The sequence below is a fragment of the Ascaphus truei genome, chromosome 8, assembly GCF_040206685.1.
Source record: "Ascaphus truei isolate aAscTru1 chromosome 8, aAscTru1.hap1, whole genome shotgun sequence".
In the NCBI taxonomy this organism is placed as follows: Eukaryota; Metazoa; Chordata; class Amphibia; order Anura; family Ascaphidae; genus Ascaphus; species Ascaphus truei.
In genome coordinates, this window is record NC_134490.1 from 46,786,470 (window position 1) to 46,802,452 (window position 15,983).

General features: G+C 40.4%; 1 protein-coding gene across 1 annotated transcript in view; it reads right to left on the bottom strand.

Annotated features, from left to right (window-relative positions):
- SORCS1 (sortilin related VPS10 domain containing receptor 1) overlaps positions 1-15,983 on the bottom strand; it is a 442,630-nt gene that overhangs the window by 12,525 nt on the left and 414,122 nt on the right. The window contains 1 exon segment of the mRNA XM_075611820.1: positions 13,088-13,219. Within this exon segment, the coding sequence (XP_075467935.1) occupies positions 13,088-13,219 (132 nt within the window).

The window sequence follows — 15,983 nt, forward strand, 5'->3', positions numbered from 1 at the left end:
CAGCCTGCCAGCCTGCCAGCCTGCCCTGTGCATGCAACCGAAAGCCACTAGCCCACCACTGGAGACTGGCCACGAACCACCCAACACCCCTCCTCCCCCCCCCCAACTTCCTCAACTCAATTGCATGTTGCTTTGCCCTCACTACCTCTGTCCTGCCTAATCCTGGGCTACAAAATGTATACTGTACTTATTGTTTCCACTATTTTCACATTTACATATAAACATACTCTCTTTTTGCTGATAAATATGTTTTTAACCACTTGACCTCAGTCTACTGTCATGTAGCCCAAGAGTCAGGGCTCCCTTGATCTTGGAACCCTAGAATGTCCCGCATCCCGCCGCACAGAGCTCATACGTTCACAGATTTTATTAGTACAAGTACAACAACTGAAATAAATCATGCAATGTACACCAAAATGTGATACATAATATAGAAAGAGGTTAAACAACACGCCAAGATAGGCAAGCAGCCACTTGTCAACATATCATGGGAATAGAAACATTCCCAGCCACTCCAAGAGGAAATATCGTCACACTTTTATTCAACCACAAGTTTGAACAACATGATGAACCACTTAGAGGGATATTCTAGTAGCTGTGAGAAGTGCATATCCGTGCAGAAGAGCACTTTTCGCTTGGGTAGACACATCCCTGTATTCTGAAAGCCCTTCTCGCACGTCCAATCCATGCAAGAAAGCCTTTTTATAAGCGGTTTTATTCAGGCTCTGCAAATCTTGGGAAATCTCTGGTATTCCAGTACCTCTGTAATGTAAAAAATGCAAAACCCTGTGGAAATACTGTACTCACAAATGATATCTCAGCATCTCAAGGCTGGCAAAATAGCCCCAATAAATGATAGATTGGCCTTTTCAGCTGTTTGACAGGGACTGCTTATTTCCATTAGTTCACTTACCTTTTCATGTACTTGTCTAACTTTTCCATATTGTGTACAATATACTGTATCTCATTCTTAACATCATTGCAAAATTTACCAGCCGGTACTGCCCTGGCTGTAAGAGTTGAGGAGCTTCTAAATGTGGTCTCCCATGTGCTCACCAACCCCACCTATCTCTCTATCACCATCTGGGCTGCTCACACATGGAGACTGTTTCACAATGACTGTGACTATTATTAATGAGTATTAATAGCCTAGAATATTTGAGAAAATATACTACTATACCATATAATAATTTTAATGTATCCAATATAGTGCTGATAATTATATGTACACAGAAAATTAGTGATGACCGTAGGTGTGACCCAATAGTCACTGCACTGTCATTAATTAGCGTAATTAATTAGCTGAGTGAGTGTGGGGAGAAAACAAACCACGGCAGCAACATTTCTGATCACTCTGCCTCGGGGAGAGAAAGCAGGTTGATGGTGATGGTTGTATTTAGGGGTCGCCTGTGAAGGACCCCTGGTCCACATGTGACCCTTGGAATGACTGTTGACTACCAATGCTATACTGCTGGTTTTAACACCATTTACACCCCTCTTTCATTGTCATGACCTCTGTCTTCCTGTGTCTCTATGTAAGTATTCTAATTATAAGTACTGTAGTGCTAGTGCATGTTTGACATTTATCCTTATGTGGAATTAGATGTTTTCATTGAATAATGTGTTAAATGTATATGTATATTTGTAACTGTTGTACCTGTAGGTCTTCAATCGTGTACTTATTAATCATATCATAAACCTTGACGTATATACAGTATGTAACTGTGATGGTGTACAGAAGATGTGCATACTGATATCATAATCTACGGCAACAAAATGTTATATCATAGAGCTAAATATTTTATTTTCTGGTTGTTTATTTTTCCTAGGACTTTTGGCTTCTGGTGCAGGAGATGGACTAGGTCTGGTCATTTGTATACGACCACCTGTCTCATCTTGAGGGGTAGGATGTGGACTGGGTTGGGGTCTGGGTCACATGGTGGTGCTGGAAGGAGATGCTGTGATTGATGTCACATCCATTGCAGGGGATCTAAGGACAGCAATTTGTTCCCTGAATATGCTACACATTTGTGAGTGTTGCAGCTGTTTGCTGATTTTGAGCCTCCATGAGATGCTGCAGGAGGCTGTTTGTTTAGGCTGATGTTTAATTGACATAAGGTTTTTCCTGGTGCCTTTTTAAGGGCTGTGGTATTGTCAATGTTATTGAAAAAATCTGATCTGATTTTCAGGCAGTTCCCGTACGTCCTCATTTTCCCTTCAGTTGTTTGTGTGGGGATAGTCACTGGACCCAGAGGTTCTTCTTCCATTGCAATAGGCTCCAGGTGATAAGTGGCTCACACTCTTGCTCGTTAATAGTTCTGGTGTCTCAGAACTGGTGGTGTGTCAGGTGCATCTGCCACTGGAGGGGCAGGGAAATAAGATGATGGTCCTGTTCGAAGGCATATAGACAAAGGTCCCTATAATAAATCAGAATCTCTCTCTTCTAATCAAAGTGTTTTTGCAGTAGGCCAAGAATAATAAAATGTCTACTGTTAAGATATATATATATATATATATATATATATATATATATATATATATATATATATATATACATATATATATATATATATACACACATTATATTATCCACATCATCTTTACGTTTTAGATCATTAAACCATCCATTAAAAGACATACGTTAACAGACTTTAATGTTAAGAGCAAATGTGCCGATTGTTGCAATTTGCGCATGGGAGTTTCCGTGAAATAATTGGCACTATAGCAGTTTTCTGGCTTACCATCTACATGAAAGCACATTACCTAAATAATTATTTAGTTCATGGCTCCGCAGCTTTCTTTTTCTTTGCAGGTATGAGAATCAGTTTTTACAGTTTTAAACTGTTCTCTGCCTCCCTGCCAGACTGCTTACAATGCTACATATCTTCTCTCAGATAGTATTCTTTTTGGACGTCTTGGACCTTGCCGCCAGGTTGCCAAACAGCTTGCGATAATTTTCAAGCACCTCCTCAATAAGAACCTAATTTCCTTGAGATGCGAACACCACCACCACTTTGCCAACATTGACCTGTCGGCTTAAAGCAGATGGAGGCACTAGATTCTGTTCCTCTCTTTCTGTACCTTCCACCCACTAACTTCTGCAAACCCATCACTTCCTCCCCGGTGATCCTCCTGGGCTCCTCTACTTCTAGACTTCCTTCACCAACTGAGATCCTCCTGAACTCCTTCCCACCTCTTCTAACCTCCATATCTCCACCACTCCTCACCTCTACTACTCCTCCTCTCACCACACACCTCCACTCCTGACACGACCAGTCACTCCCCTCATCCACATCTCTTACACCCCAAACAAAACACAGGCAACAGTTAGAAAAAAAAACTCACTAACAACACGGAGAAATACACAGTCCAACAGTACATTTTCACACTCACAATAACACAAGGAGAAAATAGAAGAAAAAAAAAGAAAACTTTCAGAAATCACAATAAAAATTGCACCAAAAAGTTAACTACTTGCAAACTGCAAAGTTCAGTCTCTCTCTCCCTCACACCCAACAGCACTGACACATGCTCGCTTCAATGGCTGCATAATATACTGTGGCTGATGATACGTGATGTAAACAATGCAATAATCAGATACAGAATATGACTAGTTGTCAAATGTTATTCTGCAACTTATGATCTTGTCAAACCACGTGGTTTTCAAAGGACAAACTTGCACCTTCTAGAATATCCCCCTTAGTCTCCATCCACCCTGTCAGAGTTCCCGTTACACACAATCCAATGCCAAAAACACACCACTGGGGCAAATATAATGAGCAATGAATCACCTAGCCCACTGGCCCCTCTAATTTCTAAAATGACATTGCACAAGGGTGCATCCTTACTATCCCCTGCAATGTGTATGTGGCTTCCTTATTTGCCACAGCCCAATCCTGGGCTTCAAAATGTACAGACCACCATTTGGAAGGGATTTACCACTCACAAAGAACTAGCTGCTACTGAAATCAGGGCTGTGTAACTGACTTCAATTAGCCCCAGTGCCACCAGTCCATCCAAATTTGCACTCATTATAGTAACAACAGGTCATACCATCTTATGTGCACAAAACCAACCATGTCCAAATCCTTAAACGAGAAAAAACAACGCTACAGTGTCTTTTCGCCACAATAAAAAAGGCTTCTTTTTTTGCCTCCAATGATAAAATCTCAGTGAATGCCCTATTGCAAATCTTCTAATTTACCTCTAACAAAAGATGCAACCCTAGTGTGCTTGCCAGACACGTGTATGCATCCTTAAAGCTCATGTCTGCAGGTTTAAAACCATCCCCTAATTCTATGCCTGCATAATCAGAATTCCCAGGCATGTCGCTGCTTTGGGCCAATGCCCGAGACTTTCAATCTGCAAAAACCCAATCAGGAAGCACCTGTAGGAGGTGGTGAAACCAACTCCAGGCAAAGGCTACCCCAGAAGGAGATCCTCTTGTCACTTCTGAAGACCCCTTAAATTGGACAGTCCCGCTGAGCTCAATGTCCTAATTCACCCCCTCCCCCCACTACAAGGGTGCAGAAGCACTTCTATAATGCTGAATTAAACAGGTAAACAAATCCATAAAAAGGATAGTAATTCCCCTACTAATGTGCCACTGTAAACTGCCCAAACTGGCCCGCTGGCACCATTGTCCTGCACTGCCTTGAGAGCCATCGAATACAGTCTTTCTCCTCCTTTGATGGACCTGCCAGGTTCTCTACCCTAAAGGCTGGCTCCTCTTCCCAACTGGAACAGGCTTCACATAAGGCCTCACCCTTACACCCATTCAGATCACCAATCCCCCTTTCAATTGAAGGGAATGCCAACTGGTAAGCCAAGAACAACCATACTAGCAACCCTAATAAGCAACCCCATAAGCCAAGAACCACCCTACTAGCAACCCTAATACCCTTCCTCCTTCTGCCCTGACTCAGCTGTAGTGTGCCTAACATTCACCTGGGGCCTGCATAGCTTGGAGCACCCAACTCTCTTCCTCCCTTCTGATCTATGCCACAACATATGAGTTCCTTGCAGTAATTGGAATATTTATCAATACTTTCTTCAGAAAAAAATGGTGCCTTTTTGGGTAGTAAAAACTACACTAATGGGATTTATTTTTGGAACAGTTTTTGTCCAGAGTTGCATCAGGTTAGTATATGCTAGGGCGTTACCCAGATAGGGTTGCCAGGTGTCCGGTATTGAACCAGACAGTCCTGTATTTGGACACTGTCCAGTAAAAAGCTAGAAGTAATATTGCACATGTATAAGTCCGGTATTACCTCTGTGGGCATAGTGACCCGACCGGCTTGGGGGGCTGCGGGATTTCCCGGAGCAGGGAAAGAGCAGGGCTGTTTCTAGGGGATTGGGTAGCTTCCTCCATCCTGATTGGCTTCTGCTGGGTAATGCAGCAAATCAGGAGGAGGTGTCAGGAGCTTAGGGGTGAGGCCAAGGAGAGGAGGAAATAGCAGGAGTCGAGAGAGGTGTGTGTCAGGCGCGTGTCGAGCACGTCACACCTTTCATCATTATGTCCTGTATTTTTGGAGAAGCCGCCTGGCAACCCTATTCTCAGACTTTTCTTAATATTAAATATACATACAATTAAAAATGTTAATGGAAGAGAATTTAATTATTTAAACTTCAATATAATTTTCTACATGTGACTGCAACTTTGAGGACTTTAAATGTGACTTCATTCATTCTGACATCAGATTTTAAATTAATGCTTATCTACTATGCTTCAACATCACGGAGTAACCCCATATTGCTGTAATAACACCTTTATAGGGTGAAATTTCAAACCAGTTTGAGCTGTGAGGGTCTATCTCCCTGCAATCAGGGAAGTGGGTACAATAAATCCCAATCAGAGAAGCATAGTGGAGATCAACATTTTTTCTTGTTTCAATAGTTTTTAAATCTGGGCCATAGTGCCTAATACACAAAGCAACTTCAACTGCAGCAAAGCCTTTGATTAGGAATATATTCCTCACGTGCCAATAAATTGCGTTCATCAACTAATTTGTGGGAAATTGATTGCTCTGATTGTTATGTAAGTTTTGTTATGTGTTAACTATTTTTAAGGTTTAATGTTCAAGCTTGAACAAGGTTTTGGGTATACGGGACAGAAGTTTGGTATTTTTCGGCATTATTTGTACAATTGTGAATAATTTTTATATTTCATTTCTTTATGTTTTAAACTGAATATTTTTTATATTCAGCAACCTCGGTACCACTTGCAATACAACTAAAAACTAAGGTTTTATTAATACAGTATTTATCCTGAAAAACTGACCAGTTGGTGGTCTTTGAATACTGCAGTTGGCCACCTCTGATCTACATTGTCCAGCCAACTCCGACAATGATTAAATGCAATGTCCCCATAGTGCAGTGGTTCCCATCTCCAGCCACACCGGACCGGTACCAGAGGAGAGGTTTAGGAACCGTTGTAAATGTTCAGCAAACATTTAGTAAAGTGACAGTAAAATGCAGAAGCAGAGCATGGCAAGACTGCTGCACAGCTGTGCGAAACAATGAAGCATAGTGGCGCGTTATACCATCTGCGTAATACGATGCTCATCTGGGAACTTGCAAAGAATATGTCAAATGTGATTATACAAACATACAAACAAATATGATTTTTATTTGTGTTTGGGTACAAACCATCTATCCATCTGCTGAATCAAATCCACAGGGAAAAGAAATGAGTGCTCATGTAACTCACCTATTTTAGCACCCATGAGACCTATCGTGTATAATTCGATTTGGAGTTTAAGGAAAAAACAACATGATTTATTTCTTATAAATAATTTTCTCTTATTAATAAAAATTCACATTCATTCGAAGTGGCCAAAAGTGAATTTCCCTACTGAAAACCGTACATTTCATAAAATGTAGTGAAATGTTCTCATAAGCAACTTTCTTTTTTTTAAATGGAGTGTCCTTGCAAACAAAATATATATATATATATATATATATATATATATATATATATATATATATATATATATATATATATATTTTCCCCGCTTTTGGATACATTTTGTGGAAAATAATTCACTGTAAAATTCCCAAGGTGAATTGACAAGTTCACCCATCTACTTTTAATGTTATGTTTAATATTACACACCTGAGGAAGCCCACTGGCGAAACGCTTTGGGATTGAATGTGAGGTCACCGTGCCTTTCAGTCCCTGAGTAGAGGGACACGGAGAGGTTTGGTAACATGCACTGTGAGACACACAGCACAGGAACAGTGGAGATGCCGGGACACTCCAACTAAACAATTGATAGCCAGTCTGAGGCACAGCGGAGGCACTGGGATGCTCCGGCCGACAGCCAATGACTGGCAGACAGTAGAGAGACATTGTGCGGCTGTGATTCTCCTCCCTACTCCCGACGGGGGGAACACTATTTTTCTTTTTTCATCTTCTTCCTTTTTTTTTCTTCCTGTTCTTCCCTGGATGTACGCGCCACAAGACTTTCTTTTTCATCATATCATCAAAGGGACTTGGAATAGCCTTTAAACACCTTGGGCTGCAATTTTTTCAGGACTTTACAAAACTTTTTATTATTTTATATTATATGACTGATCTGTTTGCTGTGTTAACACACTAAGATTGTATTTAGATATGCAACTTACCTATATGGCACCAATGATGACAATCATAAAAAAAGAGTCTATTAAGACAACCAAACCCTTAGATCAGCGGTGCGCAAACTGGGGGGGCACGAGATTAACTGCGAGGGGTGTGGGGTTTACAGAGGCCCAGCGTGCTTCCCGAAGGCACTTAAGTGCCAGGGAAGCGGCGAAGGCCTCTTTAAACCTTACTTACCGTGATTCAGCCGGCATCTGGAGTCGCGTCATTATGACAACGTGGCGTCATTTGATGCCGCAGGGTCATGTGACTTCGCGTTACTATGGCAACGTGACATCATGACGCCCAGACGCTGGGAACCAAGGTAAGGAGGATGAAGGGAGCGCGCTGAGAGGAGGACAGCCGGCACAGGGAAAAAAGATTGCGCTCCCGTGTCTTAGATGATTCTAGGTGTAATTCGCCAATTTCTAGTGTCCAAATGTTTCTTGTCTTGGTCTCACCCAATCATGAAGATATATGGATGACAAAAGAAAAAACATGCAAAGCACCAATTTAGCATTTTATTGTATTTTATATTTGAATAAATTGTATCCTCTGGGAGCTTTTCTAATGCCACAGTGCACTGGTCAGCATTTGTTTAATCCAGATTACAGTTATCTCCATAAACGTCAAAAGTAATGCATCATTGGTGCTTTGCATGTTTTTTCTTTTGTCATCCACATATCTTCATGATTGGGTGAGACCAAGACAAGAAACATTTGGACATTAGAAATTGGCGAATTACACCTGGAATCATCTAAGGGTTTGGTTGGCTTAATAGACTCTTTTTAATGATTATCATCATTGACGCCATATAGGTCATTTGCATATCCAAGTCCTTTCTGGTTTTGGAGAACGCCAGCTGGGCCGGTTTGGCTGCCTTTGAACTTCAAGGACTTTGGAACTTCCACTCAGATACTATTTGGACTATTGCATGTTGTATTTTATAACTGTAGAAGCGCTTATTCACTTTTTCACTATAAGATTGTATTTAACTATCTTTCAAGGTATCTACTGTACATAGTATTGTTAGGGCTTATGACTACCCAATTACAACTGGTATTTGAATACCACATAGGTAAACAAACGTTTCCAAAGTCTAATACAGGCATACCCCGCTTTAAGGGCCCTCACTTTAAGTACACTCGCGAGTAAGGACATATCAACCAATAGGCAAATGGCAGCTCGCGTATGCGCCTGTCAGCACGTCCTGAGCAGCAATACCGACTCCCTACCTGTACTGAAGCTGTGCGCAAGCGGGGAGACTATAGAGCCTGTTACACATGCGTTATTTACATCAGTTATGCACGTATATGATGATTGCAGTACAGTACATGCATCGATAAGTGGGAAAAAAGGTAGTGCTTCACTTTAAGTACATTTTCACTTTACATACATGCTCCGGTCCCATTGCGTACGTTAATGTGGGGTATGCCTGTAATACCAGTATTTCCCATTAAACTGAACTGTCTGACATATTTGATGCAGGTCCTATAGAAAGAGAACATTAACATGAGTTTTATCTGGTTGGTTCATATGGCAAGCAAGAGATATATAATAGCATTCAGCTTCAGCCCCACTGAGAATCAGAGGGTAATGAATAATACCACACAACACCGCACAACACATACAAATTGGATTTATACATTAGCACATGAAATGCGCTAACTTGCTCTCTATTTTATGACTCAATCACTTCCAGTGATGCTTTGTACATATCCTCCTGATGACTTGACAGAGAATACCCATGGAGGCAATAGGACAGTCTGTGTGAGATGGATTTACTTGACACTTTTGTGCATAGAATTGCAAAATGCAGTAACATTTTTCTAAACGTAAGGCACATCGAACGTCGCACAAATAAATGTTTAGTATGAGTATCTACCTTATTAAAAAGCACCACTCTAACACTGATTAAGATTTGACACTCAAAAAAAATCTCATTTCCTGTACAGCCATTTTAGAATTTTAACGCAACAAAATACAGCTGCAGGAATGGACTTCAATGAATTAATGTAACGAATGGGGGATAATATACAGTAAATAGCAGTTATATATATGGGAAGGATAAAAAGAAGGAAATTAATTGTAGGGAGTTGTATATGATAAAGTTATCAGGCAGTGAACTGCATTTACTGTAATATAACGTATGTGCTGTTACACGTCCAGATCATGCAAAAGCACAGTTTGGGAATTTCTGCGTGTGTGAAATATGTCTCCCAATATATCAGCCTACACAGCTTCATCATTCTCCGCACTAACGCTTTCATATTTATTGCTCAGTTAAGAAATCATCAAATTGAGTTAATAATAGCAAGTAGGATGTGAGATGTACACAAATCAATTACTTCAGGATTTTGATCCCACTAAAAAAAAAAACATATACTGATTGATTATACAACGCTATGGATTTATACGTGATTTCGATAATAATATGACTTGATTTTATTCTAGGAAAGCATACACCAAATGTAAAGGAAGAATTAGGACATTAACATCTTGCAAGAGGTTAACGCTCCGTGTGATACCCACAGTTGCTTGAGCAATTAAACAGTGGAAATTAAATACACCGTATACGTCTGATCTTCCATCTCAGGAGAGGCCCTATAAAAATAATTAGAGCTCAGGATTATTTTTGGTTCCTGACTCTACTTCATCTATGGCATTAAACATGTTGTCATGTGCAGAAATAATCCAGGAAGAGAGAGAATGGTTCAGATCTCATTTTTCACCAAGAACATGAAATGAACAGTAGCAGGTAATTAGCGAGAAAGATTAATATACCTGAGATTAGTGATAGACACATATATCTGATTTAGGTCAGTCGTTACTGGGGAGTGAAACTGGCCAAGCTAACTCAGCGTTTATACTCTAAGTGATATGTACAGAACAGGTCCTCAGAGGCACTAAACCACAATCCTGCACCTGCATCGCTAGTGCATTTGGAATTTATTATTATTCAGGAGCTGGGTCAAAGATATTAAAGTATAACAAATTGACTCAAAGGTTAGCGTGTTTTATTTCAGGCATAGCTTATGCCCAATTTTAAGGAAAAATTCCCTGTTAAAAGAAATGTATTGAATTTTTCAAGGATCCTTCACTTATTTTGACTGTACCCTCTTGCTGGGAAAGATCCCTTTTATACTCACATGTATGCCCGATGCTGTTCTCTGCTGTTCTCTTGTATTGTCTGTGTGCTTACACGTATAAAGTCTCAGAACCAGCTTACAGTATATGGGACCTGAGACACAAGTATGACCCAGGGCCCCAAGTAAATGAGTGGGGAGGGGTGCTGACAGCTTGTTCAGCGCAGTGAGGGGGGAATGGGGTGATGGGGCAGGGGGGCGGGGAGAAGATCGGCCCCTCAGCCATCAGGGCCCAGATGATTGTTCCCCTCTGTTGCAGCTCGGAGTCGCGGTGCACAGTTTTGGTCCAAACAAGTGAATAAATCAATTGATCGCTGGCTGATTGGTCCGGGCCTGTTCTTGTGTAATATATTTCAGCGTCTGTCTGTGATCTTGTACTTTCTAACATAACATTTTAATTCACATGCACAAAAATACTTCAACTAGTTTGAATTGCCTTGAGAATTAGTTGTCTGATAAGATCAATGTCTCCTTCTTTGTATTTACAGGAACAAGGAGGTGCATTATAAGTGATACCCTGAGTCCAATTTAGTAACATGTTGAGTTGAGATGTAATGAAAGCACTCTGACATGCAACTAAATAAAAGTCACGTCTGAAAGTCAAACTCCAAAAAGAGACTAATATAACTGAATGTACAATACATGTCGGTTTCGTTAGTGGCCAGTTAGCATGTTAAATAATGCACACATTACATTCTAATGCATACTACTGTATGTCCAATAAACTATTTTATATGATTATTTCTCCAGATGCAAAATGACTTTAAAATGTCCATGAACGATGAAGATTGAAATGTAAAAATGATTTATTTGAACTGACAGTGGAACTGCACCTTCAGATTCTTCTACCTCTGCATCTCTCTTTCTCTAGGAGAGGTTGATGATGCTTCCTGAGTGTTCTTTTGCTTTATGACCATGGAGACTTTGGGATTACATAAAAAAAAGATTTCTCAGGAATGTAATATGCAGGCGAGAGCCAGAGGGGAGCCGGCTTAGTTATAAACTCATGAATGTGTGCACTGTCTTCCTATCCAATTTATAAGCGGGAGCAGGGTTAATAATCATTGAAACTGCTTCATTTGCCTGTTATTCATGCCAGATAGGAACCACGTCCATGAAAATAGTATCAAGTCAAGATGAAAGAGTAGAGAGGCAACATCTCATTGCCAAAATGAAAATGCACAGTTACAAAAGGCCAGTGGTCCATTGTGTCTGCCAGACACCCACAAAGGATGGCTACTGTGTAATCTTAAGGACAGCAAGTAAAAGCTACCAATTATTTGTCAACTCTAATTGTAAACACTGAACTATGTCCTATTAGTTCAGGGGACACTGTTCCATACAGATACAATGGTTCACTACTAGACAACAACTTCTGCCTCAGATCACTATGGGGTCTGTAGCCCTTTTGAAAAAAGGAAACTATAGCAATTGCTTTAACCAGTTCCATTGGAAAAAGGTTTAGTCTGTAAACTGCTATTAGCAAACAATAGGAAGTGCAGCATATACCTTTGAAAACACATTCAGCAGAAGAACTATGGTGATATTCTCATCATATCTAAGTGATGCCAATACCTACAGTTTCATTTCCAAAATTGGGAGTCCAGAAATACAAATGAGTGGATAGTAAATGTTTATGTTCTTTAAAAACAGATGATCCCATTATTTGGGGTAGCTCAACGTCGACAATTCACAATGTAAAATAAAGACATACTGTACTTAGTGAATGTATTATATTGAGGATGCTGGTACATATGTACAGTATTTATAATGAAATGAAGACACTAACCAATGTTGAAGTTACAATGATCAATACTGGATTTAGAAAAAGTTCCAAATGTGACCACTTTATTAGAAGAGTATTGGAGACGTCAAGTATGTGTGCAGAATAAAAACAAACAAAATGTAATACGTGATAGTGTAAATATTTAGTCCCACACCGCCTTGCCTTCATCCATGGGCTGTTATAGCATTGGGGGTTGGAAGGTACCTTACAATAACCTCGTGTTGCAGAGTTATCCTACATGGGTAGTTTAATCTATACAATAAATGGTTGAGTTATCAATACGGACTCAACTATCTAACTAAAGTTTCCAAAATGATAACCTGCGTTTAAAAATAATATGCAGGGGATGTAAGACACGGAGATGTAAAAATCCCAGCAAGTGTGAGCATGAAGTTAGACATTATTTTCCTTATCGATAAGGGATAGGCTGCATTTCCAAGGACACTTCACGGACCTTACACAATATTGATCAAATGTTGAAGGTCTGACACTTCCACTGTTTACTTTTACCAGCAGTTTTGTAGAAAACCTTACCTGTCCCAAATCTTCTGACTTCCTTTTATCTTCTCCTGAACCTTCCTGATAGGGCAGGATGAAGAGTTCTGCGGATGTTGGTAACCCAGGAAGGACAGCCACTAAAATCTGTCTGCTGCTCACACCTGTCGCCTGAACAGAGACACAAAAACACACGTGAATCACATGAGACTACTGGGGGAAAAAAGCATGCTGGCATCAACACAAGTTCATGTTTGAGAGCCAAGACTTGAAAGAGTAGTCTCTGATGATGGTTTGGAATATGAAAAGCAAACAATACTCCAAGTCGCACCCATTCTGGAGATACTGCAATATACTCACAGGAAATCAAAATGGCTACTTGCCAGGTCAGTTACAGAGTAGCGGGGATGTCATGAACAGGCCAGAAGTACGCACGGTTACAAACAAAGTTATTCATTTGTAGGACAGGGAAAGCTTAGAGGTTCATTATACTAGGATTAATCAGGCACGGAGAGACCCCTGGTATGGCAAAAATATTACAATCCAAAGGGTATGTGTGTTATAAGGTTACATTTTGAAGAGGTAAAAAGGTGACAGTAGACGTTGTTGCACCTGTTAACGCGATCTGTGCGTTAATACCGCCGCGTTATATAATAGTGCCACGTTATATAACTATACCATTGAAATCAATGGTTAGGGAGATAACAGGTGATTTAATGTGTTACTGTGCGTTAACGTGTATTTACAGGGGTAACAATGTCTGCTACATCTATACTACAAGGTTAATGCACCCCATATTTACTTGCCTTATAAATAACTTACCATATAGCATCTTTCCATTACAGATATAACCTGAGTTACTTTCACTTTTTCAGTTGTTAAGGTGACTGCTAAATGTATGTGAATGATGTAAATATTTGCATAACATGTTTGTGAATAGTGACTTGGGGACATATTTACTAGCCATGCTATTGTAAGATCCCTATGGTGCTGCAAAGTATATTTGTACCCTGTCCTTTTCCATACAGTGAACGCATATATATATATATATATTTTTTTTTAAACATTTGGGACTTGACACGCAATTGTATCAGAGGGTTAATGTATTGGGTATCCAAGACTTCAACACCAATATGAGGTACGTGAATATACTTGAGTGGCTGTACAGTGCCGTGTAGATTGGAGAGCTTTGTCCCTTTTTTACCCACTAAACTGTTAATGTGTATAACTGATAATACAAAACTAGAAAACAGCAACTCTTTAATTAAACACACAAGTACAAATCCAGATAATGACAGAGGCCTCGTGATAATGTTACTGGCTGAAAGCATAAAACAAGGAACAATTCCCTGTACCAGCTTCACGCACAAAAACTGGACATAGACGCATTGTTCCAGCGCCATCAGTGAAGGGTTAATGGAATAAGTCATCAAAGAGACGTTGAACTAGCCAGTTGAATACCTTAGACTAGGGGTGCTCTGAACATCTCCCCCCATCAACAGGTCAGGTTTTCAGGATATCCCTGCTTTAGTACAGTGGTGAAGTCTTCAACTGAGCCTCTGAATGAGCCACCTGTGCTGAAGCAGGGACTGATTGAGCCACCTGGGCTGAAGCTGGGGTGTCTTGAGAACCTAACCTGTTGGGGGGGCTTGAGGACAGGAATTGAGCATCCCTGCCTTAGATTATAGGGAAGTCGCAATGGGATAAGACCGACCAGCTTTCTGACTGTTACGTGGCAGGCTTCTGGTTCAAATCCTGACCACTTTAATTAGCAGACGGCTTCCAGGTTTGAGCACAGCCGGTGCTAGCTTGCTGTGCAGTGCACCTGTTCTCTGGAGGAACAGCTATGGGAATAGGAGCAAGAGTACATTTTGCAGAGCTAAACTCACACTGGTTGATTAAGTGCTATCACTAGCATGACTGAGCTTTAAGGCAGCCTCTGGGCAACACTGCAGTCTTGCTTCTCTAACTGTGGCTATTGCTGCAGGCTTTACTGTTGTCGACTCCATGGCTGTTTAGTAACAGCAATAAAAAGCAAAATAGGAATGGAACAATTCCCTTTACCAGACTTTCCTAAAGTGTTTCTATTATGCATGAAGACTACAAATCAGCTATATAAGGGGTAACAGATGGGCTCCGGCACGCTGGGGCACATCAGGGCATGTGTAACATGTTTTTTAATCCCTGCTCCAGTGTACTCAGCTGGAAATACACTAGTACCAATTTGAGATGTTACTTGTTAACACTTTGCTTTCTCTGCAGAGAGCCTTCCCAGGAAAAGGGTTAACCGTCAAATAGCACATGTGGAAGATAACAAACAAAAACAAAAAGAACGATTCCTGCGCTCCTACCAATTAGGATAAGATAAAATAATATAATATTCTCATGAAAAAGGGTATTTGGTTAAACCCTTTGGCCAAAGCATTTGTAAGCCTGCATGCCACGTTAAGGCAACCCGTTTAATGCAGGTACCTACACTATACTGTATATATATGTAATAATTGTCCCATGGACTAGTGAAAAAAGTGTCAAATCCCTGAAGGGGTTAAATAAAGCATGAGCTTATGTGAGTAGTGCAATTAAAATCTGGCTAAAGCCAGTATCGTACTTACCTTTGCTATAAAGGTAATCAGGGTGCACAAATTCCCTGGTGTGAATATAATAAAACTTACACATATACATCTCTCTGTCAGCCTTGCACATTCACCTACCATTCAATGGAGGGTGATGTCCAGACTGACACTGGGGTGCCAATTTGAGATGTTATTTGTTAACACTTTGCTTTCTCTGCAGAGAGCCTTCCCAGGAAAAGGGTTAACCGTCAAATAGCACATGTGGAAGATAACATACAATCCACACTTGGGGGGTCTCTGTAACCTTATATATAATGTATTGCTGTCCATCCCCAACATGCACAATTAAGGAACATTTAACA